At 42.6% G+C, this 27,707-nt stretch overlaps 1 protein-coding gene across 3 annotated transcripts; it reads right to left on the bottom strand.

Moving 5' to 3' along the window:
- Nucleotides 1–828: 828 nt before the first annotated feature.
- Nucleotides 829–27,707, bottom strand: TP53BP1 (tumor protein p53 binding protein 1). 3 transcript variants are annotated; one of them, XM_066558555.1, is made up of 27 exons: nucleotides 27,524–27,707; nucleotides 27,378–27,429; nucleotides 27,221–27,308; nucleotides 26,917–26,987; nucleotides 26,121–26,279; nucleotides 25,588–25,669; nucleotides 24,236–24,381; nucleotides 23,286–23,415; nucleotides 22,867–22,958; nucleotides 21,652–21,854; nucleotides 19,526–20,705; nucleotides 15,140–15,259; nucleotides 14,290–14,526; nucleotides 13,287–13,344; nucleotides 11,992–12,084; nucleotides 10,384–10,885; nucleotides 9,548–9,700; nucleotides 7,984–8,273; nucleotides 7,500–7,676; nucleotides 6,816–7,237; nucleotides 6,493–6,684; nucleotides 5,807–6,010; nucleotides 4,635–4,847; nucleotides 4,010–4,104; nucleotides 2,822–3,021; nucleotides 1,866–2,011; nucleotides 829–1,163 (listed from the first exon to the last, which is right to left on the bottom strand). In XM_066558555.1, exons 1-27 carry the CDS (start codon nucleotides 27,704–27,706, stop codon nucleotides 976–978), a joined length of 5,676 nt encoding a protein of 1,891 aa, XP_066414652.1. In that variant the 5' UTR covers nucleotide 27,707; the 3' UTR covers nucleotides 829–975. The 3 variants fall into 3 exon arrangements, with proteins under 3 accessions (XP_066414652.1, XP_066414650.1, XP_066414651.1); XM_066558553.1 differs by having other exon boundaries at nucleotides 27,221–27,429; XM_066558554.1 differs by having other exon boundaries at nucleotides 21,652–21,824; nucleotides 27,221–27,429.

Genomic DNA, 27,707 nt, shown 5'->3' with positions numbered 1-27,707 from the left:
ACACAGCTGCAGCTCACACATGAAGTTACATGTCCTTGGGGGAAAAAAATCCTCTCTGCTCACTCAGGAAGACACAGTAACAACAGCCAGCAAGTATAAGACCTGGCACCTTCCACGCACTACAGTTGTTTATGGTAGGACTGCGCCTGATGCAAGGTTTAAAAGCCCTTGACCATGGAAAAAGCTAGAAAGCCAGAGAAAGTGTTGAAGGTTGGATGTGGGATTTACAGACCAACACAGTCAACTGTCTGAGCCATGAAATGATAGAGGAAGAAATACACATTGAGAAAAACTTTACACTTTTGAAGCAAGGGACTAAAGATTGTATGAGGATGGAGGGAGGGCTTCAACCTATAGCACTGTTTGTGTGAAGAGCTTTTGCCTTTACACCAGCTGACCACTAAGATGTGAATGCAGCCGCTCAAAAGCAGATGATTTATCCCGCTACCATTTACAGATACACAGCGTTTACACACTCTTTGTACCTCAGTCTCCTAGTAGTTTAGTTGTCCAAGGTTCTTGTGTCTATCTCTAGCACTCACTTCAGCAGCACCTTAATGAAATTAATAGAAAATAACAACTGGAGCAAACTGGAGGAAAACACAACATGGTATTCTTCCCAACAAACAGAAATGCCATGGCCCTGAACTTCTGCTAATGGAAAACACTCTTTCTCTGTAATTGACTTTGTGTTAGCTCAGGCTTTACTCAAAGCAGAATATTAGTGATATTCAGCTCAGAGAAATGTAAGCATTTCTTTTTTCTCTGCACTCCTTTCCTGAAGGCATTGCCCTGAGTAAGTTTAGATAAACGAGGAGTACCAGCAGATACCACAAGAGATCAAACATTTATTTAATCATAAAAGTCCAGCAGATAAAACTATATACAATAATCCATGCATACTGCCCAATTCACAAACATTTAAAACCTGTTTAAAACACTGCACAACAGCTGGACAGCAGGGCAGAGTTTCACTCAGTGAGGGACATAGTCATGTTTATATTTTGGATGCTGCTTGTAGCCTACTCTCTCCCCAGCAATAAGACTCTGGATCACCCACTCTTGCGAGACAACAGGCAGCCGTAAAGCTTCTGCACACTTCAAGACACCAGCTGGGCAGGAAAGATCAGTCACCACCACATCATAAACACCCAAAGCAATATCTGTACGGGAGGAAAGACAGGCATCTATCAGGTGAAGAAAAAGGATTTTCCTCTGCAGCAGAACATCATAGAAGCACAGAATGCTAAATTATTTGATTTGAGAGGGACCTTAAAAGCTCACGTCATTCCACCCTCTGCCAAGAATGGGGACACCTTCCACTGGACCAGGTTGCTTCGAGCCCCATCCAACCTGGCAGCTCAGTGAGTTTTGCCACTATGAACTACTCTTATGTCTTCTCATTCCTAGGCAGTGAATTCTCTTTGTAATAAGACCCATCTACAGCAGCCCTGCACCTCACAAGAAAATACTCCTTTTAGTCCAGATAAAAATGAGGGGAAAACCAGTAGCCAGCAGTATAGGCATGACCCTGAGTCCTGACCTCAGGCTGTGAGTGCTAGGGCCTACATCACATACGGAGGGAGAGACAGCCCAGTTCAGAAGGACAAGAGAAGCACAATTTGAGACACCAATTTCCCCCTTTCAACACAGGCTGGAAGCTGATGGCTTTTGAATTGCTGCAGCTTCTCTGCAAGACAGGTGTCCTAGATGTAATCTATATACAGATTATATTAGAGTAGTGAGCATTCACCTTTTGCCTGCCTTTCTGTTACAGACAACCTTGTAAACCCTCCCACATGGTTTTAAACCATACTAAAGACCACAGTGGCATAGGATTCCTTGAGAAACTGGCCAGTGAGTACCTTTGTTGTGAGCACGTGAGTAATGCTGTTTAACAGATGCTGCTCCCCCTGTCATGAGAATTTCAGACCACAAATCCAGGAAGTTCTCTTGCTGGTCTGACACCAAGAGAACCTTCAGGTTATGGAATGGGTTTTCTCGTGGGTGCCTGCAGAGTGAAGAGAAATGCCGACTGGTAAGAATATCCAGTAGCCTCGTCACCTGATTTGCACCCGTGTATGTTTTTTTAGTATCTTGCACACCATGACCCACTCTCTTACCACCCTTCCTGAAGTACTTGGACTGACTATCCTTTGTTTATAGAGACTAACACTGAGCTAGACAGTGTTGGTGGGTATGTGCGCAGCAGCCTATATCCAAAGTTAAACGGAGCTCTTCCTAATCCTGAGCCACCTTTTTTGTGCACATCCAAATTGCTTCCACTTTGATGGGGCTGAGCAGGAAGACCTCAGTCTCCTGCCCAAAAGTCTACAGCTATCTACAAATTTGTGTCTGCCCCTCAGCTTGCCTAAGGAGTCTGACCTCCTCTGTCATCTCAGAACAGGCTTACTGGATTAGACTCCACAGAAAATGTAGAAGCTAGCTTCAAAATGTATCAAAGGAAAAGGAAATTAACATAGTACTGTTCTCCTTTATCCATTTCTGAGCAATTAGAGAAATTAGCCAAAGGTGTGGGAAGCCTTGTCTGAATTCTGCCTTCCTCATGAGAAAGACTGACACCTTCCTTACTTCCAAAGAGACTCTGTTTTTTGTGTATATGGCACCCAAATGTACCTTGGCATTAGAGGTCATTTTAAGTCCAAAGAAAGATATGGAAATGCTGCTCCTATATGGAAGGGAAAGTATAGGGAGTCAGTACTCAGGTCAGCTTCAGTATCTGTAGCTATTCAAGAGCTCCCAAGTGTAACAGGTCTCTCCAAGAGTCTGTAGACTCAGATCATGGTTATTTGGCACTCACCATTCTAGCAATTTTTGCTCCTGGAGGCTATATCCAGCTGGCAAAAGGTAATTCCGATAATTTTGAAGCTGATTAGCATGACAGCTATCATGGACCCAGATATGAGACACACAAGGGATCCCTCTGGCAAGGCACAGCAAGTATTTCTGAGTTCGACAATGCTGGTCCGCAATTAAAAGACACTGGTATGCTGCATTACACTTCAGGGGAGAAAAGAAGGCATGTAAACAGGAGGCAATGCTTGCAAAAAATCCCCCCAAATTATCCTGATGCTAAACAGGTTAAAGAAGAAAACAACTGAAATCTTGATTTTCACAGCTATATTATGTGAAAGGTGAATTAGATAAAGGTAGTACTGATTTCAGAATCTGTTTAATCATATCCTATTCCAAGCTCTGCAGTTGCTCTAGGCAAAAACTAGTAGTTTTTGTATCATAGCTCTTTTCTAGTTCACACAAAAGAGATGATTTACCTTTTAGTCTGAGACTCAGTAAGTCACTAGACAAGATTGCTTCCTCAAGCAAGATGTTCCAAAAACAATTTACCCTCTTTATTAAAAAAAAAAAAAAAAAAAAAAAAAAGTAAAAGCCACACTAAATTAGTTGTCCAAGTAGATCTGGTAAGTGAAGAGCTCTACCTCTAAGTGTTCCAAGGCACACACCTATGGTGAGACCACTCCAGATCTGGAGTACTTCATCCACTCCCAGGTTCTGCAGTATACCTAAAACACCAGACATGCCAGAGCAGGTCCAGCCAAGGACCACTAAGAGGCCTGGGCATTGGAGCACCTGACATACCAGAAGAAGCTGAGAGCTGAGCTTGTTAAAGATCAAAAAGGGAAGGCTTGGGTGGTCTTTTTAATGCATATTCGTGACTGATATGAGGGTATACAAAAAATGCAGCCACACTCTTCTCAGTGTTATCCACTCAAAAGGACAAGAAGCAACAGTTACAAACTGAAATACAAGAAATCCTTTTTTTTTTCCCCTATTCGGATCAAGTTGCCCAGAAAGGCTTTGTTTTTTCCATCCTTGATGGTACTCAAAACACAACTGGACAAGGACCTAAGCAATCTGCTCTATTTGAACCCACTTTCAGCAGAGCAGTTGGACAAGATAAGCTATAGAAATTCCTTCTAATCTCAACTATTCTGTGACTTTTGTTCTAGATTAGTAAGTGAACCCTTACCTGGGTTTCATTGAAGTCTTCCAGGATATAGCCAGCTCCTGCTCGCAGCTGTTGTGCTATGTAATGTTTATCATACGGAGTCATCTCTAAAAAATCTACAGCAGAAAGTTCAATTTTTTACTATAATCTATCTGCTTATATTCCTACATCTTAGTCTACAAAGCCTTCATCTATTCCAGTAAGGGATCCCAGCTATACTCCCAAGGGGGGGGGGGGAGGGCAGCAGAAAGGGCAACAACACACCAGTAGCCAGGTGAGCACCTTGACACTTTGACTGCATGAAACATGACACCAGCAAAGGCTAACTGGAGCAATCCATACATGCTTTCATGTTCTCTGCTTGCCAGCACTATCCTTTAGCTCTCAAAACCTTCCTACTTACATTATACTATTCTGACACTGATGATCTCACTAATTTTCACACCCTTCTTAGCTTGCTGAACAAGCCTATGATCATCACTGAGGTTTGTCACATCTTAGGCCACAAGTTGGCTAAGTCAGAGACTGAATCTTAGGTCCTTTCTGCAAAGGATTAAAGAGCAAATGTCTGATCAGAGAGTATCCAGCATTTTTCCTAAAGACACAGCATCTCACTTGAAAATGCAATGGGTACGATTTGCCTCACCTTCTTCCTCCTCACTGCTCCCAGTGGGACCATCTGATGGCTTCTGGTGATTGACCCATTTGTCACTTGGTGTCGCCATGGTGAGAAGAAAGGCATAGCCCAAAAAGAGGGTCTTATTGTGGGGCAAGGGTCCATGGTCACTGTCCAGTACTGGGGGATCTGCAGCATCTACACCTTCACAGGTGCTTAAAAACTCTCCACCTCTCACAGCCCCTGCAGAGAGACAGAAGCACCATGAGTCTTCAAAGGTATGTCTTACCTGAGGAACCAGTTCAACTCAGATATTTTACTGCAGGAGACACAGAGAGGCAGGATTGGGCTACAAATTACACTAAGCTAGGTAGGGATCTTTTATCCTTCTGGATCTTCAAATCAAAACATGAAGGACTAATGGGACAAGTTTGCAAGTCTTAACAGCATCCTGAAACAACACTGACTGCTGTGAGGGGTCCCTTTAACAGCTTTCAGGACTGACTAAAGAAATAAGAGAGAGACCAACTGTTGTATTGCACTAAATAGTTATTTAGTTGTCTGCACTGGGTGTTGAAAAAAATGTTATTGGATCACGTGGATGGTATATTCCCCCTCACATGGTTTCTCCCTCACATAACCCCCTGGTTTCTGTATGCCCTGGTGGTCCGTCCCACGGGTGGTCCCTCCCCTCGCCCCTCCCCAATGTTATCCCATTGGCCGCGGTCCTCTTTCCCCGCTCCCATCACCTGGGGCATCAAACCCTACGGCAGGTGTGGTTCTGCCTCTTTGCTACCTTGGGTGGTCACTGCCACCAGAAGTGTCCCGTCTCTAGCTAATAAACTGGATACTTGTCTCCACATGGCAAAGAGCGCTTCTCGTCTTTTATCTTCCGTCTATGCAATTCCGTGTGGGCTTTAGTCCTGAGCAAGCCGGATCTGGATTTATATTAGCCCAGAGAACCATGGATTTATTGCAACCAACCACAACATTAAAGTCAAAAGGCAGAACTCAAAAGATGGCAAGTAAATACTCAGACTATGCTGAAAGTATCTCTGGCTGCTGAATGCATCCAGGGAGAATCAGCCTCAAACCATGCAGAAAAAAAAAAAGCAATCTGATCTACTTTTTAGTTATGGAAAGCAGAAAGATAATTACAGAAAAAGCAGTGCTGAAAAAACTAGATGAATTCAAGTTCTCACCAGGCTTTATCATTGCTGACTTGCGGCCACGTTTAGCTGGGGATCGTTCATCTTCAGAAGCAAGAAGTTTCCTTTTCCCAGACAGTGAGACTGGTGGGACACGTGGACTCTCCTGCCCTTTACGAGTGGGAGTTGTGCTGCTGCTGGAAGTGCTGGGAGAACCAAGGTTACTACGTCGCTTCCTCTTCCCCTCCACCAGATTATCTGCAATACAGTATGTAGGAATTAGTCATGGGCTCTCACCAAACTCCACAAGCTTTCAACCCTACCTATCTGTACAGAAGTGGCGGAACTCAATAGTACCTTGAAGATACATGCCACCACCCTCTGACAGAGGAAAGCAAGAAAAAATATATCTTTCTTCTCAAGCCCTGTATCCTGCTTGTCTATTTTCCTCTCAGTACTGCTGGGACTTTATTATCAAAGCAGCCATCCACCACGTTTATGTTAGATATGGCAAGCATCACTGTCCTTGAAGCAGACCACTTTCCACAAGCCAGTCAATACCACTAAGTCTCTGAGGCCAAACAATAAAAAGATCTCAAAAATCTCACTATAAAGTACGAAAAGCATCACTGAATATCCAAAAACATTTAAATATTGGCAATTCAGACCAGGCACTAGAGTTACCTCAAAGGCACAAGACACAGAATAGCAGTCAGCAGCTCAACAGCACCTTTCCTTACCAAGACTGATGTCAGCTGCTTTGGTTACAGGGGTGACAGGTTCATAAGGACCTAGCCCAAACTGCTCCCGCAGCTTATTTCCTTGTTCCTGAGACAGGATAACAGCCATTCGTTTATACCACTTCCTCTGGCCTTCCTTTTCAATGCAGTAGTATAGCTCTCCAGACTCCTTCCGGTGTCCCTTCACCACACCTGACAAGACAGCAACTAACAGCTGTTAGTCAACCATACCCAGGCTTCTCATCCTCCTGGAACAAGCATCCATTCCCCACCACATTCAGCTAATCAAAAAACCAAGTATGAAACTCAAGCACTGCTCTTACCTGCACTGAAGTACTCATCCTCAGAGAGTGCAGTCACCTCTGTCTCCAGTGGGATAGGATCACAGAGCAAAATATCTTTTCCAAGCACATCACAGTCATATCCGTCATCAAAGCGCAGCTTGTACTTTCCTGCTCCAACATCTTGGGTAATCTTCCCCGAATAAAAGTACCCATTTGAGGACCACTTTGCTACAACCCTGAGACCCACAAAGCTGCTCCCAGTGGATGAGTCTGCACAGTCCAAAGGAACAGTCACCACCTGAAATGGGATTTCTGGAGAGTCACTACGGCGTAAGGCACAGAAGCCAGAAGTGCCAGATTTCTCTCCTCCATCTGGCAGGCGAACTGAACGAGTAAATGATTTCTCCTCGGGTGATGCTGTAGTTGAGAGATCCTCCATACCTGGCAGTCCAGCTAAATCTCTGTAGTAAAAAGCAGCACCATATAAGAGAGGAGAGAAAAAAAACCAAGACAAAAAAAAAGACAAAAAGCATTCCCAGAAGGATCTGAAAAAACAATTACTAAGTATAAAATACCTGGAGGAGGTGCTTGCAGTTGCTATATGGTATCACCAGAAACTTCTGAAATACTCAGTACTCCTTTTCCTCTAGGACATTAAGACAGAAGTTCCCTATTCTCTTTCTTGCAATAAATTAAAGTTACAGTCTCCTTTTTCCAGGGTACCTTGTTCCTGTTGTTCGAGATGATGGGCGTCCTCTTCTTCCTCGTCCACGAAGTGTCACAGGTGCTCTGCCAGCCTGACGAGTGCCAGGCATACAGTCCTCCTCTTCCTCACAAGGCAGTGCTCCTGTCTGGCTAACTCTGAGTGGCGATGCAGGCTGACCAGCTCCTTTCCTAGGGCTAGAGAATTTATGAGTTAACTGTTTTGAGGAGAGAAGCCAGCTCACTAGGATCCTCCCATTTTCTTAATCATCACAACACATCCAGAATTTTGCCTCTTTGCTGCAAAGTAATACCACACAAGAAAACAAGTTACTCCTTCAGGCAGAACAGATGCAAAAGCAAATACTACCTCCTTAATTCTGTTCATCAAGTCAGATCTTTTTCAGAAAACCTTTGATTTAGGTCTACCCTGCTTCACACTCACAAGCCAGATGCTTGTTTCTGCAAGACATCTCTTCCTCTTTTCCTAAGACTCTGCACTTACCTCAATTTTCCTGAGATGCCTCTGCCAATGGGTAAAGCAAATTCTCCGGTTTCTGTCCCACACATTTTCCCTTTTACAGCTCCAGTTCCTCGCCCTGAGATGCTGCTGCTGTGCGTGGCAGAGTGACCACTGCTTCCTCCACTGGATGTACGGTGGAGACTTGAGGCCTTAGACGAGAAAGAGCTGACATCACCAAGGTCCCCTGAGGTCAGCGACGAGCCCCCTGCAGTTCTTGAAGGGGACATGTCGGTCTCACATTCCTGGCACTCCACTACAGGCTCCTCAGTTTCCTTAAAATAAGCCAAAAAGAGGATTGTCTAAGATGATGCAAGTGCTAGACGCTTTACAATTACCAGTCCAAAGTGCAGACAAGCTGATACAACATTCATGAAGCTGATGACAGCCACACAAACTTCAGTCTGGGCTAATCCATGGTAGACAGTGCATCTCTCACTACAGGCCTGCAGCTGTTCTGTATCAAGAAGTCACATTAAGACCTCAGTCAGCAGTGTTGAGGAATGCATTCAGTGCAGGTAGCACAGGGCTGCAAGTGCAAGCTGCATGTTGAGCTCTGGGGGGTGAGAGCCCCAGACAAAAGGACGTGGGACCTGGACACTTGGAGGCACAGAAGGAACAGAAGACCCCCAGACATTCCTGCATTTTTCCAGCTTAGACTGTAAGGGTATAAAAGCCCTGGGTGCCCTTTGTTCGAGGTCTCTCCTTGGAGGCACCAGCTCAAGCTGTTATTGTTATTTAGTTATTGCAACAAGATTAAATCATTTTAAGGATCCAGATGTCTGAGACTCTGCCATGGGAAACCTGGGGTCCAGTCCAGGGTGAGGAAACCTGATCTGACAGTGTGAGTGTGGGGCGCATAGGGACTCGAGCAGGGCAGCCATCAGCTCACTGGAGCTGTCCACTGTGAAGGGGCCTCAGTCCCAGCTCAGGTGGTGAAAGTTGTGACTGCCAGAGTGGCTCCTGGATGGCTTGACAGGGAAGTTTCCTTAGCAAGAGGGCAGAGCTCAGCTTGGTATCCAATTGGTCTGGCTTTGAATAATTCCCATCCCTCTAGAGTGTGAGACTGCAACAAATACATGAGACACTAGGAGCTTTGGGTTGCTTATAATCCAAGATCAGTTTCAGACAGTTTGTCATCTGGAGTTACTAAAGCTTTATGGATATAAAAACATGCATCTACAGAACAGCAATATCAAGTGTTGGTAGGTAAAGCAGAAATGGTTATATGATTGTGATTACACAAACTATGTAAGCATATTTCAGGACGCTTAATTCTCCGTTTTTATGTTACAGTAAGTCTTTTGTTGAGTTCTATGGGCTTGAACGTGTCTTGAGAACACATGGCATAAAGTATACCAGCATCAAAACCACAGCTTTTGCCGTTCACTAAATGGCCTGCAAGTCCGCTCATGAAGAAAGCCTTGGCATCACAGCCAAGATTTGTTCATTCAACTCGTTTCCTGCAGTCACAACATGTTCTCACTTTAACTACTTCCACTTTTCAGCCAGTATCTCATCCCATTTAGCCATGAAAACAGGAACTTACCTCAACTACCTTTCGTTCCACCTCTGCACCATTGATGTAGTAGACATCTGTTATAACACGTGTAACAACAGTGCGCACTTCTCGAATGGTTCGCACGTGGCGACGCTGAATTTGGCCTTTGGGTGGGTGAAGAAGGTTGAATTCCTCCTCTCCCTGTAATAAAGAGGATACAGTAAAATCAAAACAGACCACAACAAAAAGCAAACTGTTTCTGAGTAGGGCTACCTCTGCAGTACAGTTTCTTCATAGCATGTTAAAGTACAAGAGTAGAGAACCTTTAAGCATCTTGTTACAAATTAATGCAACACAGAGGACCCTAAACAAAGGAGAACTGAACACATTCTGCTGACAAGTAGAGGAAGGGAAATCACAACAGTCCAAGGAGGAAACAGCAAACTTGTTTAGCATGGCTTCTGATACTCTTTGATTCAGTAGACTCCCACATGTATCACATCAATCTTGCACTGTCTTTTTATGGCCCTGTTTATCTCCTATTTCCCACAGGACACATCAGTCTTAAATCACGTTTAGTAAAAAATCATCTATCTAGATTTTCTGTTGATAAAAAACCCAATCCCAAACAAAAACAATCAACCAACCAATCAAAACTTGTCACATTTTTCCAGAAAATACCTATGGAGACATTTACTTCCCAAATTCATGCTGTCCAGTGAGTATTGCTACTGTAACAGTTGATTCAGGACAGCTTGTGACTTTAACATTTTAAAGTGGCCCTTGGCCTTTTTTCAATAGAGAACCAACTGTTAATGAATCTACTAGCTGAAAGGATACTTTACTGTCCTAAAGCAGTTAAATACAGGCAGCCCTCATCCCACCTGACTGCGCAAAGAGTCCGTGTCATCTCCAGAGGTGTTGACAAGCTTTTCCCCACTCTCGTCGGTTTGAACGTTCACATCTTGTTGCCCAGGTTTTTGCCCAGACATACTGGTTCCTGTTTCCACCTGTCTACAGATTTCTTCTGATGTTTGTGTTGCTGTTGTAACAGTTGTTGGGGTAAAAAGACAGTCTGCTGTAGTTTGGATCCCTTTATCCTTGATGTTTTCCCACCTCTCTTGACTTTGATCAATTTGAACAGCCTTACTTTGTTTTCTCTGCATTCTTCTCCTATCTTCTGCCTGAGTGCTTACAACATCAGTCTCCATAGACTCTCCATCCTCTTCACCAGAAGATTGCTGATGGCAGTCCTGCTGCATCCTCTGAGGAATTAGGTCCTGTCCACCACTGTCGTCTGCCTTCTGTTGCTGGTACTGCCAATCACTAGGATTGGTAGGTAATTCAGCATCTTCTTGTGTGCCAGGAAAAATTAACCGATCCCCCCTGCAAACCAGTTACGCACAGATCAAAACTACTGATTAAGAAAACAAGACAACCAATATGCTGCCGCTCAAGTAAAAACAGTATTAAAAAAACCCCACTTTGGCAGTCACTCAATTGCTTCTTACAATTGCACAAAACTCAGAGAGTTCAAATAATAAAAAAATCTTTCAACACTTCTCAAGTGATACAGAGGGTGGTAAAACACATGGCTGACACCGTACAGAATGAAGTGCTTTTTGAAATACAGATTTTCTTGCTACACTCCACACATTAGGCACCAACTATGCAACTTCCCAGAAGCATGTCATCTTGAAGTTACTTCAGGCTCCTCCAGTGCTTGATTGGCTTGAAACTGATAATCACAGGTAGCAAGAAGACCCAGCAGCATAAACACAAACGCTGTCTAGTGTTTTCATTAGAATTTGTCTGCTCTGCCAAAAGTACTGCCTCTGCCAGGTACTATATGGGACACTATACTGATCCAAACTAGAAGTACGTATTTGGCTTCCCTTGGGTACTTGAGGATTCTGAGGAGTGACTGTTTTCCCTTCTGGCTGTGCCTTGCCCAGCACTGGAACTCCCTATTCATTATGGTCTTTAATGTAGCTGTTGAAACTCAGGTTACTCTTTCTACACAGACCAAGACCTCATTGTCCCATCAAAAGATAGAATGGAAAACACTAAAGAAGCAGATTTCTACTTCTAGTTCTCCAGGCAGCACCCTCCTCACTGTAACATACACAGCTGTACCGTCTTTTGGAAGGGGGACAATAGCAACAGCAACAACAAACCAACAAAACTGGTCAGAAGATCTTAGAGGAGACAGAAAAGGTATTTAAACAGCCTTAAATATGGTCTCAATTTTCTCAAACCCAAGACTTCACTGAAGCATATCAGTCTTCTGGAATCACATGGCCACTCAATCAGAAGGTAAGCCTGATAACCAAGTGAGACACAAACATGCAGATTTAGTATACTTACCCCATTGTCCCCAACCTTCTAAGTCACTCAAAGAAAATGACTTAGCACAATTTCTTTGATGTAGAAAATGCACACCTGAATATAAATCCAACCAGGACTGGCAGGCAAAGACTGTGAGGAGTTACCTAAACGGAGAAGTGGAAAGACTATGACCTCTGGCCTCATCCTCTCGACGAACTTCACAGACACGACTAAACACAGATGATGCTTTCTGGGAGCTAGCAGTGCAGATTTAAGACAAACAAACAAACAAAAATTAATCAGGAAGTGAGAAAAACCCTCATACAGCAAAACAAGAATTCTCTAGCTCCTCGTGAGAACAGAGTGAGAGGAGAATAGGCTCCTACACAGCCACAGAATGACTGATATGATCCATCTCAAAGATCAAGAATGAAGCTGCAATTGCACAAGCATTTCTGTCATTTCTGAAGACACCCTAACAGCCAAGAGCAATGGAACAGTTCCAGAAACCATTGTGTGGAAAACTGCAGCACCATCAAGAGTTTCAGCATCTAGTGCCTCTGGTACCCACCAGTTAGACCCTTTATGGCTTACTTCTCAGGAATTTCATGGCACCGCAAGAATAGTGGGAATTACAGTCATAAAGCAGACCCTGAGAGTTCATATTCATCCCATACCCATAAAGGTAACCCATCCTCAACCAGTGAGAAATTACTATCACCCATCCTCAGCATTGAGGCATGATTACCATCTACCAAGCAATCCTGTAACAAAAGATACTGAGTTTGTTCCTATGTTTTCTCATTACTTCAAACCACTACTCTTCACTCTGATTACTACAGATCACCATCTTCCTACTGAGATTCCTGTTAGTGTTTACAAACATTACTCCCTGCAAGCTAAATCAAGCAATGCTAGACATTAAATTTGAGGTAAGATTGATACATACAAATCAAAAGACCAAGGGAATAACTCAATGTTTTGGTCAAAATGTTAACCTGTGATTTCTGTATATCCATGAACTGATTATGAGTTTCTATCAGCTTTATACCAAAAAGACAATTCTCTTTCAGAACTTTTCAGATTCTTTGCAGAAAATTGCACCATGAAAGACCGCAGAAACCCATATATTTGGAATTTAAGACATGGATAAGGCAGACTTGCATTCTGGACTGCACAAGACATAAACTTCTGGCTTTGACTACAATCTAATGGAGGCAAAATGCTGACATTGGTAGGAACCACAGAGCCCATAATGAACAAACAAGTGAGGTTCCCACTTTGCCTATGTAATTAAAACCTGCTGCAAGAGCTATAGAGTTAATATCACATCTACTGCTAGAATGTTCCTTGCTTCTGTGTCTCCTTCTAATTTTTTTCCCCTACAGTTGATAATATGTGGAGAAAGGATCTACCCAGACCTTTGTATTAACTCTGCCCAGCAAGAAGCCCCAGTTACCTAGCAGCAGCCTCAGCAGCAGCAGAGGATCCATCTTTCCTGTCACTGGCTGCAGGCTCTGAAACAACAAGGAAGGGAAGGATGATTTTGGCATCATCTAAAAGGACTTTTCCCAACCTTTCCTAGCTCCATACACTCAGTGAAGAGAGGCTGAGTAACACCGGACAAAGGATGCCCAGGCTTTCCCATCCAACTTCTCAGAACAGACCTAAGTTTCTACAAGTTTTAGACTATTAGATTGAATGCCACTGTTCTGGTTAAAATCCTGTCAAACTTTTTTTTCCAGATTATGGACAGGTCCAGAGGAAGCAACAAATATGATGAGATGAACTGGAGAATGCCTCCCACAGAGACAGGCTGAGAAAGCCAGGCTTGTTCAGCCAGGAGAAGAGAAGGCTCCAGAGACACCTCATTGCGGCCTTTCAGTACTTAAAAGGGGGCTTATTGAAAAAAAAAAAAAAAAGGAAAACAGTTTTAAATTAAGAGACAAGTTCTTCCCTGTGAGGGTGGTGATGCACTTTCACATGTTGCCTGGAGAAGCTGTGGCTGCCCCAACTCTGGAAGTGCCCAAGGCCAGGCTGGATAGGGCTTGGAGCAACCTAGCCTAGTGGAAGGTGTCCCTGCCCATGGCAGAGGGTGTTTGGGACTATGTGATCTCTAAGGTCCCTTCCAATCCAAACCATTCTATGATTTTCTTATATATTTTTTTTTCCCACCCAACACAATCAAACTTTGCTTCCTATCCTGTGTACCATTGCCACTATACATCACAATTTGTAGTCTGCTGGAAATACCTTTCCTCACAACAGAAGCCTTTCCTCTCACTTCATCCTTGCTTAGAGCATGGCAGAAACAGAGAAACAAATTTAAGTGACACTGCCCAAAAAGAAAAATGAGAAAAATTACAGGGACTCAGAGACTGCCTTGGGGAATGCCATAGAGAGGTTCTGAGTTAGGGCTGAGATCCAGTAGGACTCATACACTTCAGGTTCCATCCTCTTACTTTCCAAGCTGAACGGCAAGGACTCCTCACTCCCATCATTCACAGGGGTCACAAGGTTCATTCGCAGAGAAAGTTTTGCATCCAACTCAGGAACCACACCAGACTCTCCTTTTTCATACACTTGTGACACATCTGCTGATACCACTGCACTTTCCACAGTGACATCGTTGGTCCGCATTGTGCCCTCTGCTGTAACATCACTGGTTGCTATAGTGCTGTCTGGGCAAGTATCATCCACTGAAAACAGAAAAACAAAAACAAGAAACAAGAAGTAGCTACTGTCATTCACATTGCTGGGGTTGAGGTCCTAGTTTTGGTTTGAAGACACTTCACTGCATGCATTATTAGTAATGCTGCAGTAGTAGAAATTCCTTTCTAGAGATCTGAAGCATGAAAATTCTGTAGCAGAGGTATTATCCATAGTTTATGACAGAATAATTTACTACTACCCAAGCAAAACAGACTTCTTTTTATCTAGCACTTGCAGGGTGCTGTTTTGTGAATCTAGCAGAGAAAGTTCTGATAAAAGATGATGAATACTGGAAGCAATCTTCTTTTGGTACTCAGAAAGCTCTTTGACATTCTTCAATGGAGTTGTATTCAGGATCACATTGAGTGCAAGGAAGACATGCTCCATACCACCCTGTACTCAGGGAGCAAACACCTTCACTAGAGACTGAGAAAACATGATAAGGAAACTGTGGGAAAGGGATAAGCCCCCCCTCCCATTGAAGGGGAATGTAGCAATTTTTTGCCAAGGCAGGTTTGAGTTATCCTGATGCATACTGCACCAAGAATCAAAAGCTTCCAGGCTTTCACTGCAGAACAGAGCCATTTGGGTCAAACTCACCAATTGGTGTGCTGTGTCTCCTGGGTCCCATTTTGAGATGCCCAGTAAGAGGTGGTGTTATGCTAGTTAAGGACTGAATGGCATCACCCTCCTTCGGCAAAGTAAAATGAAACGGGGTTCCTAAAAGACACAGAGCACCAGAATTAGTAATTTAGAGGATCTACTTTAGCTCAAGTATCAAAAGCACATATTCACTGTGCTGTGGAAATAGGAAAAAGCATAACACCGGTGCTGTACAAACCCCCCCTGAACAGCTGCTCTAACTGTTAATCCTCACATTTTATGTGAAAAATCTCTCCCAGTGAAAATCTAGACTGTGGTCAACTGAATGCTGTTGCTCACAGGTGCTAGATAAAAGGAAGACTAAATATCCTGACGTGAATAGGACTTCTACAGAATGCAGCTTTCCCTCAGAGATGCTCAGGATTTTCCAAAGAAGATGAAAATGAGGTCAAAAACAGAAATGAAGATTAGAACAAAAATGAACTGGCAAAGCTACATGTTGCCTGAACTGATAACCTAAAACTTACTCAGAATGATGGCTGAGGTGGCCTATCGCATCAGGGAAACCATGCCTTGGTGGATTTACTATGTGCAGATGTTGCAGGATTTAACAAATAAAATAAATCAAAAACCTAGTAAAATGCTCTTTTGCCTTATTCCATGCATTTACTTGCAAACTTTCAATGTTATAGAGAAGTAGCGTCCATAATCCTCTCATAGAAAAATGCCCCATCAGCAAACAATTATGTATTATCTGTTTGAAAACTCTGAAAACCATCACCTATCTGATTACCACAAGCTTTAAAGACATTTAAGTTGAGCAACTGCAACATCCTGAAGACCAACCCAAGAACTTCACTGTATTTTTGCAGTGGGTAGGTACCTTCTAGCACAATGGTACTCACACATTGTAAGGCAAACCGCCCTCCTCACAAACAGTTTATGAATGCTTGTCATATTATGGCCTAGAGCATGTCTCCATTTAAAAAGTCTTTTATCTAAGAACTGAAGCAACTCAATTGAATATTGATTTAGCTACCACAATCCCTTCTAACCTACAAATCCACATTTGGCAGGCTAGTAACAAATGATCACCAGCACAGGTGATGACCTGTGACAGTGTTCAGAGTTCTTGGATGAGGCAAGAGACGAGAATGTTGACTCCACATTCAGAAGGCTTGATTTATTATTTTATGATATATATATATATATATTACATTATAACTATACTAAAAAGAAATAGAAGGAAAGGTTTCGTCTCTCAGAAGGCTAGCTAAGAACAGAATAGAAAAGAATGATAACAAAAGCAGCTGCCTTGGACAGAGCGCGAGAGCCAGCTCTGCTGTGACTGGTCAGTAAATCCAAACATCCACAGGAGACCAATCACGGATCCACCTGTTGCATTCCACAGCAGCAGATAACCATTGTTTACATTTTTTTTCTGAGGCCTCAGTTTCTCAGAAGAGAAAAAATCCCAAAGAAAAGATTTTCACAAAAAGATGTCTGCGACAATGACCAACAGCATATTCTAATTATTATACCAAGGGATACCATGAAAGAGAATACAAACAAGCTTTCACAAGAACTGAAAAAAATGTGAATGCCTCAACTAAAGGTTTAAATGCTTTCATTCACATTGAAGTCTCAACTGTTCTATCAATGACAAGAGTTAATCCAAACAGTTAAACTTTTCTTACATTCTTATGACCATCAACCTGTAACAGATTTAGAACCATTTGGAATTGAATATGGCAAGGGATGTCAAAGACAACAAGAAGGGTTTCTCCAAGAACATCACTAGCAAAAAGAAACCTAAGGAAAATGTGGGTTTGTATCACAGACATATTTTTTGAAAAAATCCTTTCGCAAGGATCTTTTCTCCTGAGAAGCTGGGAAGCTTCAGCTCCTCCATGTTTTGCTTCTTTGGAATGTGATTTGGAGAATTGTTTACCCAGCATGGGAAATTGTTTTTACTTGATGACCAATGACAGCCACACGTATCGAGGCTGTGAGCAGCCACAAGATTTTATTATCATTCTTTTCTATTCCTTTGCTAGCTTTCTGATGAAATCCTTTCTTCTATTATTTTAGTATAGTTTTAGTATATAATTTTCTTTTAATATAATATATATCATAAATAAATCAGCCTTCTGAAACACGGAGTCGAGATTCTCATCTCTTCCCTCATCCTGGGACCCCTGCGACCACCACCACAGGTTTGCAGCTCAGTGAGGTGGATGCCATGGTCATGAAGAATACAGAGAAGACAGAGTTACTGAATACCTGCTTTGCTTCAGTCTTTATTAATAAGCCCAGTGGCACAGAAACCCAGATCCTGGAGGCAAGAGAGAAAGTATAGAGAAAGGAAGGCTTCCCCTCAGTCAAGGAGGATCAAGTTAGAGATCATTTAGACAATTCTGACACCCACAACCATCCATATGGGCCCTGACAGGATGTGCCCATGAGTGCTATGGGAGCTGGCAGATGTTACTGCTAAGCCATGCTCCCTCATCTTTGAAAGGTCATGGAGTACAGGAGTCACCTCAGGACAGAAATCCAGTGTCACTCCAGTCTTCAAAAAGGGCAAGAAGGAGGACTCAGTGAACCAGGCCACAGTTGCACCTCCATCCATGGAAAGATGGAACAAATCATCCCGGTTGTCCCCATTAAGCACATGGAGGAGAAGGTTATCAGGAGTAGTCAGCATGGATTGACCAAGGGGCAATCACACTTGACCAACAAGATTGCCTTCAGTGATGGAATGACCAGCTGGGTAGATGAGAAGAGAACAGTGCACGGTGTCTACACTGCCTTCAGGAAGATTTTTTTAAATTGTCTCCTGAAACATCCATATAGGTAATCCCAGGAAGTGTGGTTTGAATGAACAGACAGCAAGGTCAATAGAGAACTGGCGGAACAAGAGAGCTCAGAGAGCTGTGATCACTGGCACAGAATCTAGTCAGGAGGCCTGCAGCTAGTGGTGTCCCCAGGGGTCACTGCAGGGTCCAGCCTCCACGTATTCGTCAGTGACCTGGATGAAGGTACAGAGCACACCCCTAGCAAGCCCCCACCTAAAGTTTGTGCTTACTGATTTATGCTTCATAGTTTGTTGATAAGGGATTAGTCTCCTAAAATATTTATTATGAAAATAATTATTACAATAACAAAGCTGCTTTAAGAGTAGAGGGATGCTCTACAGCTCTTCATACCTTAAGGACTGAGTGATGTCAGGAGAGCAAATACCACTCTACATACTTTTTCCACCATGCTTCATGAGTCTGAAGGCAATTAGGTAGAGTAGGCCAAAAGCCTGAACTCTCTCCTAACACCAATCAGCCCTTCAGCATAATAGAAATGCATAAAACACAAAGAAGCATTAATTTTGGAATTCATTTTCTTTAAAAATTTGCTTATAGTTCCCTTTTAAAAGTAAACCCAGCCAACTGTGATGTGTTTAAATTGCATTCAGATTTGTCTAAGAAAAAAAAAACAAAACATTTTCAGTACAGTATGAGAGGCGAAATATTATCCAAAGTCAAACACAATTATGTTTATTTTCTCTTAAAAAGGAAGTTTTGGACTGTGAAAATTGTGAAAGACAATACTGAAGTGGAACCTGACATTTAACCTTGTTATGTAACTGCAGCTATTTCTCTTTATCATCATTTCAGCAGTGTACTGCCAAACTTATTGTTGTATTTAATAAATCCCATACTCTTAAGTTTGAAGACCAGAACTGTTCTCCTGACTATGCCAAATTGTCTTAAAAAACCTGTGTTTAAAGATGAAGCCAGCTAAGAGGCACAAATAAAACAGGTGTAATATCCCACATCTTGTATAATGACACACAGCATGTTAAATTATTTTAATGGGTCACGACAATACTTGCTGAGCCAGAGCTTACATGAGAGTGAAAAGCCATTCTACTTTTAAAAAAATCTCAAGAAAAAAATTTCTTTATTAGCTTCTAGCTCAAAGTTGTTCTGTACACCCCCACAAAGAAAATTCTCCACTGAAAATCAAGGAGACCTACAAAAGGGAAAATACTGACTACCATACACTCTATTCCTTTCAAGGACCCTGCTGTTGTTGCTTCTTGAGTGGGGGAGAAGTCAGAAAAATCCCTGAACATTGCCAAGGTCACAGCATTTTTGGTTCTTCAACCCGCCCTGCATTTCTACCTTAAAGCAGTGAGAGTCAGGAATGAGAATTACACCACAGGGGAAACCAGCAGTCATGTTCAGCATGTAACACAGTAAGGTAGAGTGCTGCTCAACTTGCATCCAATAGCAGTGCTCCCTGAAAACACTGACGATTGTATACAGCTGTCCTTGACATTACTCAAAATATACACCTGTGAACTACTAACCTAAATTCACTTACCACTGGAAGGACTGGGGGACTTAGAAGTTGCCTTCTCCTGTGGCTGCATTTGCTCTTCTTGCTCCAGATTCCTTGTCGTAACAGTATCCTCCATTTTCTTTGGTACCAGATTCTCATGCTGAACCACATGTGTTTCAAACCCTCTCTCTTGAAGTGATGGCTGATTGCTTATTATCACTACCTGTCCCAGTTCTGAACAATCAGGATGGTTTTTGGCAGACAATGCCACTTCTGATTGGACATCACTCTTCAACTTTGGAGGCAAATCGTGTTGCTCCAGTAACTCCCCTACAGAAGGCTTAGCTAAAACTTCATTGAGCTTTGCCATGTTAGCAGTCATTTTATCCATACTCTTTGCCTCTCCAGCATCAAAAGTGCAACCTTTCAAAGCTTCTTTTCCCTGACATTCTGGTCCAATCTTTTCTAATTCCTGGGCTACATTTTTGCTATTTTTACAAGAATCATTCACTTCTTTATCTTCATGACACTGTCCTTCCCTTTCAAGAATAAACCTATGAGAAAGTGTTATATTAACAAGAGACCTATCTTCTTTTATTTGCTTCTCTTTTATTTGCAGTTTCTCTTCTTGTTCTTCACACTGAGTCTCAGGAACTGCCTCAGATTTGGAAGCCTCTTGAGCATATGACAAAATCTCAAGCAGACCAGACTGAACTGCAGCAGCCTGACTTCCAGAAATACACTCAATCTCCCGATGAACTGCAGAGGCTAATGGCCCATCTTCTCCAACACCTGCACTAACAAACTGTCCTACAGGCATTCCTGCAGTCTCTACATCCTCCTTTTTTGCTTTTTCACAGTTTTCAGAGGGTGCTTGATCACCTGCATTCACTTTTAGTTTTATTTTATCATTGTCCACAGAGGAGAGTCTTGAGTCTGAGGCCTTGCATTCAGAAATCCTCTCTACCTGTGTGGTCTCACAGTCTTGGCCCGTGTTCAGAGAGCCTGAACTGACGTCTGTATTCGGGGGCTGGCTACATGCACTTGCAGAAAGCATCAGTTTACAGGAATCAGGAGGCTGTAACACAGAGTCATCTGTAGACATCTTTGACAAAGCATCTGTAGATCCAGAGAGGTCTCCTGGTAAGCATAAAGGGGTTAAACCAGCAGTTTTTCCTTCTCCATGCTTATTCTCTGGACTCTGAGTTGGAACAAAGATATCCTAAAATGAGAAAAGTGGGACATGGAGTATTAGGGTATCCCAAGTAGGACTGTTTACTATTCCTAAAAAATTACACTAGATTATGGATCAGAGCAAGTTTAGTACAAAACTACAGATTAAAAACAACCAATTAAAACAAAAAACATCCAAAACTTTTTTCTCCGCACATTTATGAGAGCCATGATTGATCTGATTTTGCTGAGAAAAATTATCACCATGAATTACTATTTAGTGATCTTTGACAAAGTCAGACACAATCTTTGGTATCTTTCACTACCAAATCACAAAATACAGGGCCAATATGGCAAATTAGTAGCTATTTTTACTTGAACCACCAAGGGTTTTAGAAAGAGCCTCTGTGATATCAATATTATATTAACACAAATGCTGTTTTCAGCTGAGGAGAAGCACTGCTTCAACTAGTGAAGCTTCTAGCAAGTTCATGACACTCATAATATTTAGGTATAAACCCACAAACTGTTAAATCCTTTTGAATAGTTATAATTTCCAGAATCAAAATACACAAAGGAAACAACAGCAAGAATAAGAAACTTGAAAAATGCAGTAAATAAATTCTAGCCTTGTAGAATAAAAATACTTTATTATGGAACAGCTTCCCTTTCTCCACAAAAATTATGCTAAGGTCTTGCCCAATAAAAAACTAATTTATGATGCAGTTTGAGATGCAGGATGGCCAGTTCAGCATAAGAAGGCAGCACAGTCTAAGTCAACAGCTTCTATGTTTTGTAACTCACTATGCCCTCTTAAGCTGTTCTGCATTTTCTCTGCAGGAAAAACTGCCACACAGTATGACTAATATATAATTGCAACTGGTGGGAACAGCTTAGTAGGGAAGCTCAACATAAAAGAACAGAGGTTGACTGAAACACATCTTCTGCCTCAGCTATATAAAAACCTCAGAAAAGCTGTATACATGAACCCTTACATGAGAGAACTCTGGTTGTGATGGCATAGCTAAAGATCCAGGAAAGAAGGTTGGGGCACTCTGGGACACTGGAGTTGAAGCCTGTGGCTGAACGAGAGGTCTTGGAGGGATACAAGGGAAGGCCATCTCCACCAGCATATCTCCTTTCTGCTTTTGCATCAGTTCTCTTCCATCTGCAGGGATAGATATATCCATCTGTTCATCTGGTTTAAATGAGCAGAAAAGATATTAGCACTAAATTCTTGTGTTATATTGAAGTTTTCAACATCTTATTAAAAGATTTGTCCTCAGTGGTGTATTCAACTTTGTAAAATCTTGTCTGCAGCAGCATTCTTTTCGTAAAGGGGAAAAAAAAAAATCAACAAAAATATCCGTACTCTTACTTTCAAAGGGGGAAGTAAGTGTTTTGTTATAAATTCATATGACTATTTTGCTACAGGTCTAGAACTTCTACAATTAGGAAAAAAGTGTCTGCAACTTATAAAAAAAGCATTTTTCTGAGGCATTTCTTTTCCTTTTGCTATCTTTATTAACATGCAACTACATTCAGACCCCAGCAAACAAAATATCTGTTAAAACAGTATTTCACATTCTGTGACAGGAATCTCTCAGAAAGGAATATTTGATTTTGTATCATACTAAAAACCTGCAGGGATGGATATCTTATCCTTGATGGTAAATGTGTGCTTAGAGAAAATATTTAACAACCAATGTATCACATAGAATAATTTCTCTTTAGGCAACACAATTAAGGATACACACTTGTAGCACATGAAAGGTTTTACAAATATTGTGGAAGTTGTCTATATTAAGGTAAAATAACCTATTATGATGCAATTCTTATCTGTCCTTCCTACTGCCCTAACAGTATAGACTTAATACAGGTTTCTGCCTGTAGCAAGAATGGCTTGTTCCTAAAGAAGATAATTGCCAGAAGAAATCTGTATGCTATACAAAGCATTTCCAATCTTTCAAATGAAAGGTCACTAGTCAACAGTACTAATTTAATTATGATAGCTATGCAGGAAATATCAATAGCAGATAGAGAATCCTAAACAACAGAGTCAAAAACACAGATCTCCATCTACTCCTTCACTGTTCTCAGTTCTACTTTATTCTTTAAACATAATTTTAACAGATTTTGAAAAGGCTGCAAGCTCTGATAAAACCAGTGCACAAAAACACGACCACAGACAGTATGCAGAAAAGCATTACCTTCTGCTTTCCCCTGTTCAGTAGGACTGCTGGGGACAAGGGCATTGGGTCCAAAGGAAACAGGAGGAGGAATAACTAGGCCTGAAGAGACACTGCAGACCAAAAGGAAACAGGGAAATGAAAACCACACCTCACTAAAAAATGCATTAAGTTCTCCTATCAAGCTCCAGCATGCCACAATACAATTCTTCTCGTGAAAGGGAAGCGTCAGGTGTTCGCCAGTAAGAGACTAGTGACAGGGATCAGATGGCCACCATTAGTTCATTCCATTGCAAAATAAGGCCATGCTCCTTTCGTAGCGCAAAAATTAAAACAGTGATTGCTTAAAATCAAGCACAAGTCCTTGAATAATGAAGAGAGTAGGGGGAATGCACTACTACAACAAAATTCTTGAAAGAGCTTGGGGATTTTTCACTTACGTGGAATCACCCTCCTGTACAAGGAATGCCTGCCCAGAGAGCTGCAGGACTTGCAGACTGCGGGCAGGAGTGCATGCCAGAGAACTTCCCTCTTCCACCCTGGTTATCAGAGAGCCACTCCCTGCAGTTGCTTTGAACAAAAGAAAACAAAGAACAGAAATACAGTCAAAAATCACAGTGATTAGACAATTCTGAGGAATTAAACTCATGCCATTGCACAGCTCCTTTTCAGATAGGCAACAACAAGCTGATTTTTCAGAGCTGGTGAAGGACTGCACATGACAGTTCAGTATGTGAAATGTGAGCACAAAATAGTTCAGATGAAAAAGAAAAATCTGAATAGATTTTAGACTGTACAAGTGCTTCTACCTGGGAATTTTAAAAAAATCCCCAATGGCTCCAATATCAGCACACCTGATCCAGCACTAAAATACAAATATAGGCAAGGTTCTTGTAAGAAAGACACCTTGCACTGACCACTGACTTGGCGTGAGGAGAAGGTTGTTACTGAATCTTGTGGATACAGAAGGTTCATTCACAAGATCAGGCCAGAACAGACACCACTGGGCAGAAGTTTGCCTATACTGCCTACACTACTTATCCACACTGGGGCGTCATTACAAAGGCAGAGCATCATTAGTTTCAGAAGATGGTAAAAGTTAGGTTTTGGTTTTGCTCTTCAAGGGGCATAGAAATAAAGGAAATTAAATATATTTAACAAGCCAGTAGCCGTTCTAACAAGAAGTGATGTTTAGATATTGTTCCATACTATACTAAATGAGGCTGTGGCCTTTCATTTCCAAAGTGTTTTCAATTTTAGCAGTAGTTACATGAAAAATACTCATGGCGCTCTACACCCTAAAACACTAAATGTCTGTGAAGATCAAGTAGGTATGCTGTCTATAACTAGCTCTGGGATGGACATGTTGGTTCTGCTTGTCTGTTGTTACCTGTTGCATGATTCTCGGGAAACATCTCTTCCTGTGTTGACAAGATATCTGACTCCTCATGAGCAGAACCAAGGGATTCCTCAGTTTTACTGGCACCACTGACAGGTGTTTCCTTTCTGGTATGCTCTTCTGCTTCCTGCAGAGTTCTGAAAATGCAAGACACAATCTTTGACCTGAGAAATTCAAAATATGAAGACCACAGCATTGTAAAGAAAATCTATCAGTAACAGACAGAAGGCGTTCACTCATGTATAACACAGGGGAAAAAAGGAAAGAAGAAAGAAAACCAGCTTCTCTGGCAAAATAACATTTTCATCCTTGATAAGTTATATTTTCGGAATAGTTTTTCACATTTTCTACCAATCTAAGCAATGCTTAAATGGAATGCAGATGTTCTACTGACTTCTAGTCAATGCAGTCTAGGAATTTCACTTCACCTCTTGAACATTATTTTGTAGCAAAATATGATAATACATGATGAGGTAAATATTATATAAATTTTATGCCAGAGAGAATCAATACTGTTCAACAAACTGAAGTTTCACACTTTAAAACAGTTAAAACAAAGCTTACAATAGCAAATATGCAAAAGCATCCTGGAATACTCACCACTTAGCCTCGATATTTCTCCTGTGCAGTGAAAGCCCATGCTACAGCAATAAGTTATTTTACAATAACTTCTGTGACTCAAAATGAATTATTGCTTCTAGCATATTCCAGTCATACCATTTTAGGAAAATTACTGGCATATTTTATTATGCCATGAACTTGCCCTTAAAAACAAACTTATCAATATCTTTGTGTTTAGGAGTTTGACATCACATCTTTTCTCACCAGGGAATACTAAGAGCATTCCTTAGTCAGCACTGCTACAAGAAGGCCTCAGCAGTATGTCATCTTTCCCTTTCTCTTTTGCCTTGAACCCTCTTCCATATCTAAAAATCTAGTAAAAAAAAACAAAAACAAATCACCTTCCAGAATGCCCACAAACTGCCACAGCATATGTCACAGTTGAGATGGCCACGCTACACAGCGTATCCTCATACAATTTCAGAAAGCTTCTGCCCATACAAAGTAACACCATACCACTTCAGAAGGCTTCAAGCATTTGCCCTTCTTAGTCTTTAGCCCAACCTTTTATACTCCCAATGCTCATGCATGGCACCTGTGTGCCCTCTGTTCCCTGAGTGGTTGCTCAGCACACCTGGGTACTCCATGGCTCATTGCTGTCAGTGCTGCTCACAGCTGCACCCATTGGGGATGAGGCTGGGCCGCAGCCCCACTCCACTCCCAATTACCACAAACTGTGTGCCTACAGCAAACAACCTACAGAAAAGACAGACTTGCTTTACCTTTCAGACTTCTCTGCCTGGGTTTCCAAAGCAGTATGTGCTTCTGTGCTGGAGTCAGTTTCTATGTTGTCCGCACAAAATTCTAGAGAGATAAAAGAAAAATACCTGGATTCATATACAAATAAGAAAATGTAGGTCTGTAATTTACACAAATACCAAGGCAAGCCTTATATTTAAAAAAATTAATTTTGAACTATCTATGATAAAAAGAAGGAAAAAAAAAAAACAAAACAGGATGAGGTTTTTACCAGGGAGAGAATTCAGTATCTGATTGTCTAAATATTTTGGAAATCAATTAGGAAAGAGAAGTGAAAGAATCATTGACAGCCCTTGGAGAGGTACAAGAAAACAAATTAATTAGTCCAAAGGAAAGAGGGGGCAAAATTCTTTGCAACTACCAGTGAGCTGTGAACTCATTTTTGGAAACTACTAGTACCGTACTTCCTGTCAAAAAACCATAACATTTATAATTTAAAGAAACTAGATAGAATCTACATAGCAGCAAGAAGACATCTATGATCATTTTCACTTACCATATTTAGACTCATTCTTAACAAGTCTGGAAGAAACGACAGTGGGTCCAGCGTGGAGCTGATGCCTAGCATCTCCCTCACTGGGCACCAAGTCAATCTCAAAGTCCTGGCTCTGCGACAGCTCTAGAACTCCGAACTGGACCTGCGACATGCCTGTATCTAACATCAGAAATCCATTACAAACATACATACCAAAAAGAAAAAATCAAGGGCTATCCATCACTTTTGCAAGGGCAAAAGATATACCCTCTAACATGCAAAGTATTTAGGCTATTGCTGGAACTCTGAATAAACTAATTGATCTGATCTCAGCTGTACTAATTAAAATATGGTATCACAACAGGGACAGTGGCCATTAACTCAAAAATCTGTATTAATCAGCAAGGGCTTATGTAATGCCATTAGGAGCTGCAGCAGACTTTCATTCCATGAATAGAAAATAATCTTGATAGCACACAGCCTGTGTCTGAAAATCCTCTGATGACAACGACCATTATGCCAGTTCATAATAAGGCTCCATTTCCTAATAACCACAATGCATCCCTGCTTCTTCTAAACCACCTTCAATCTTGAAGATCCATTCTAACAATAATAAATCAACCTTCTTTTCGTTTTTTTTTTTTTCAAACACCAAAGCATACAAATAAACTTTCAGAAAAGGATGTCAATTTCTGACCTATTACTACCGGCATAATTACCCCTGGTGAGACAAGTGAGTCAGCTCAACTGAAAAACTGCACAGACAGTTGATCCAATTCCGAAAACCCAAAAAACCGACCTGAAATGGGTTGGTTACCTTCTACACACGGCGAAGAAGCACAGTCCTCAACATCATCTTCACTTCGTTCCCTGGCCTTTCCAAGGGCACTGCAACAGAGAGACTCGCTGCGTTCCTGCAGGCCGCCTCCCCGCGGCTGGTTCCGAGGGGTCACTTGGCACCGACCAGGCGCTCCAAGCCCTCCGCACCGCACGTCCTGGCCAGGGCCGAGCACGGCCGCTACAGCAGCGAGCCCGCCTTCTCGGCCTGTCCTCCACGAGAGAGATTGCAGCAGGCCAGAGAGGCGGCGGCCGAGAGCCGCCATCTGGCGCACCCCACGTACCTGTTCTCCCGGTCGGGCGCTGGAGACTCCTCCGCTGCGCAGCCCCGCGGTCCAGAGGCGCTCGGGCGGGCCGGGCCCTCCATGGGCTCTGCAAGCACAGCGCCGTCAGCGCGACCGCGGTACCCGGACCCACCGTGACCCCGCGCCCCGCCCTTACCTGCGAGTCGCTCCCGCGGCGCCCGGCTGCCAGCAGGACCGCGGACGACGTCCTGCAAGAGAGAGGCAGGGGCCGCGTCAGAGCCGCGCCGGGCCGGGCCGGGCTGGGCAAGGCCGAGTGATGCTGCCACCACGCCAGGCGCTCACCAGCACGGGGCTCGGGCTCCGCCGGGCCGGCAGCCGGCGGGCCAGCACGCCGAGCCTAGCCCGCTCCGCGTCCGCCTCCGCGTCCGCCTCCGCGCCCTGGGGCTGCGAGTCCTCCACGATGAGGAGGGGCGTGCCCTGCTGCGAGAATCCAGGGTCCAGCTGGCTGCTCCCGCCGCGCTCCATG

Source organism: Molothrus aeneus, chromosome 13 (assembly GCF_037042795.1).
Source record: "Molothrus aeneus isolate 106 chromosome 13, BPBGC_Maene_1.0, whole genome shotgun sequence".
NCBI classification, from domain to species: Eukaryota; Metazoa; Chordata; class Aves; order Passeriformes; family Icteridae; genus Molothrus; species Molothrus aeneus.
The sequence above is the reverse complement of the archived record's forward strand: the minus strand, read 5'-3'. Positions and strand labels throughout refer to the sequence as shown.

Bases quoted from the DNA above. Each gene is read 5' to 3' on its own strand.
- TP53BP1 (XM_066558553.1), bottom strand. From the start codon at position 27,706: ATGGAGCGCGGCGGGAGCAGCCAGCTGGACCCTGGATTCTCGCAGCAG. The intron at 24,382-25,587 runs GTAAAGCAAGTC...TTGCATTTTCAG, and splicing joins CAGGCAGAGAAGTCTGAAAG to AACTCTGCAGGAAGCAGAAG. The intron at 20,706-21,651 runs GTAAGGGTTCAT...TTCTCATTTTAG, and splicing joins CACAACCAGAGTTCTCTCAT to GATATCTTTGTTCCAACTCA.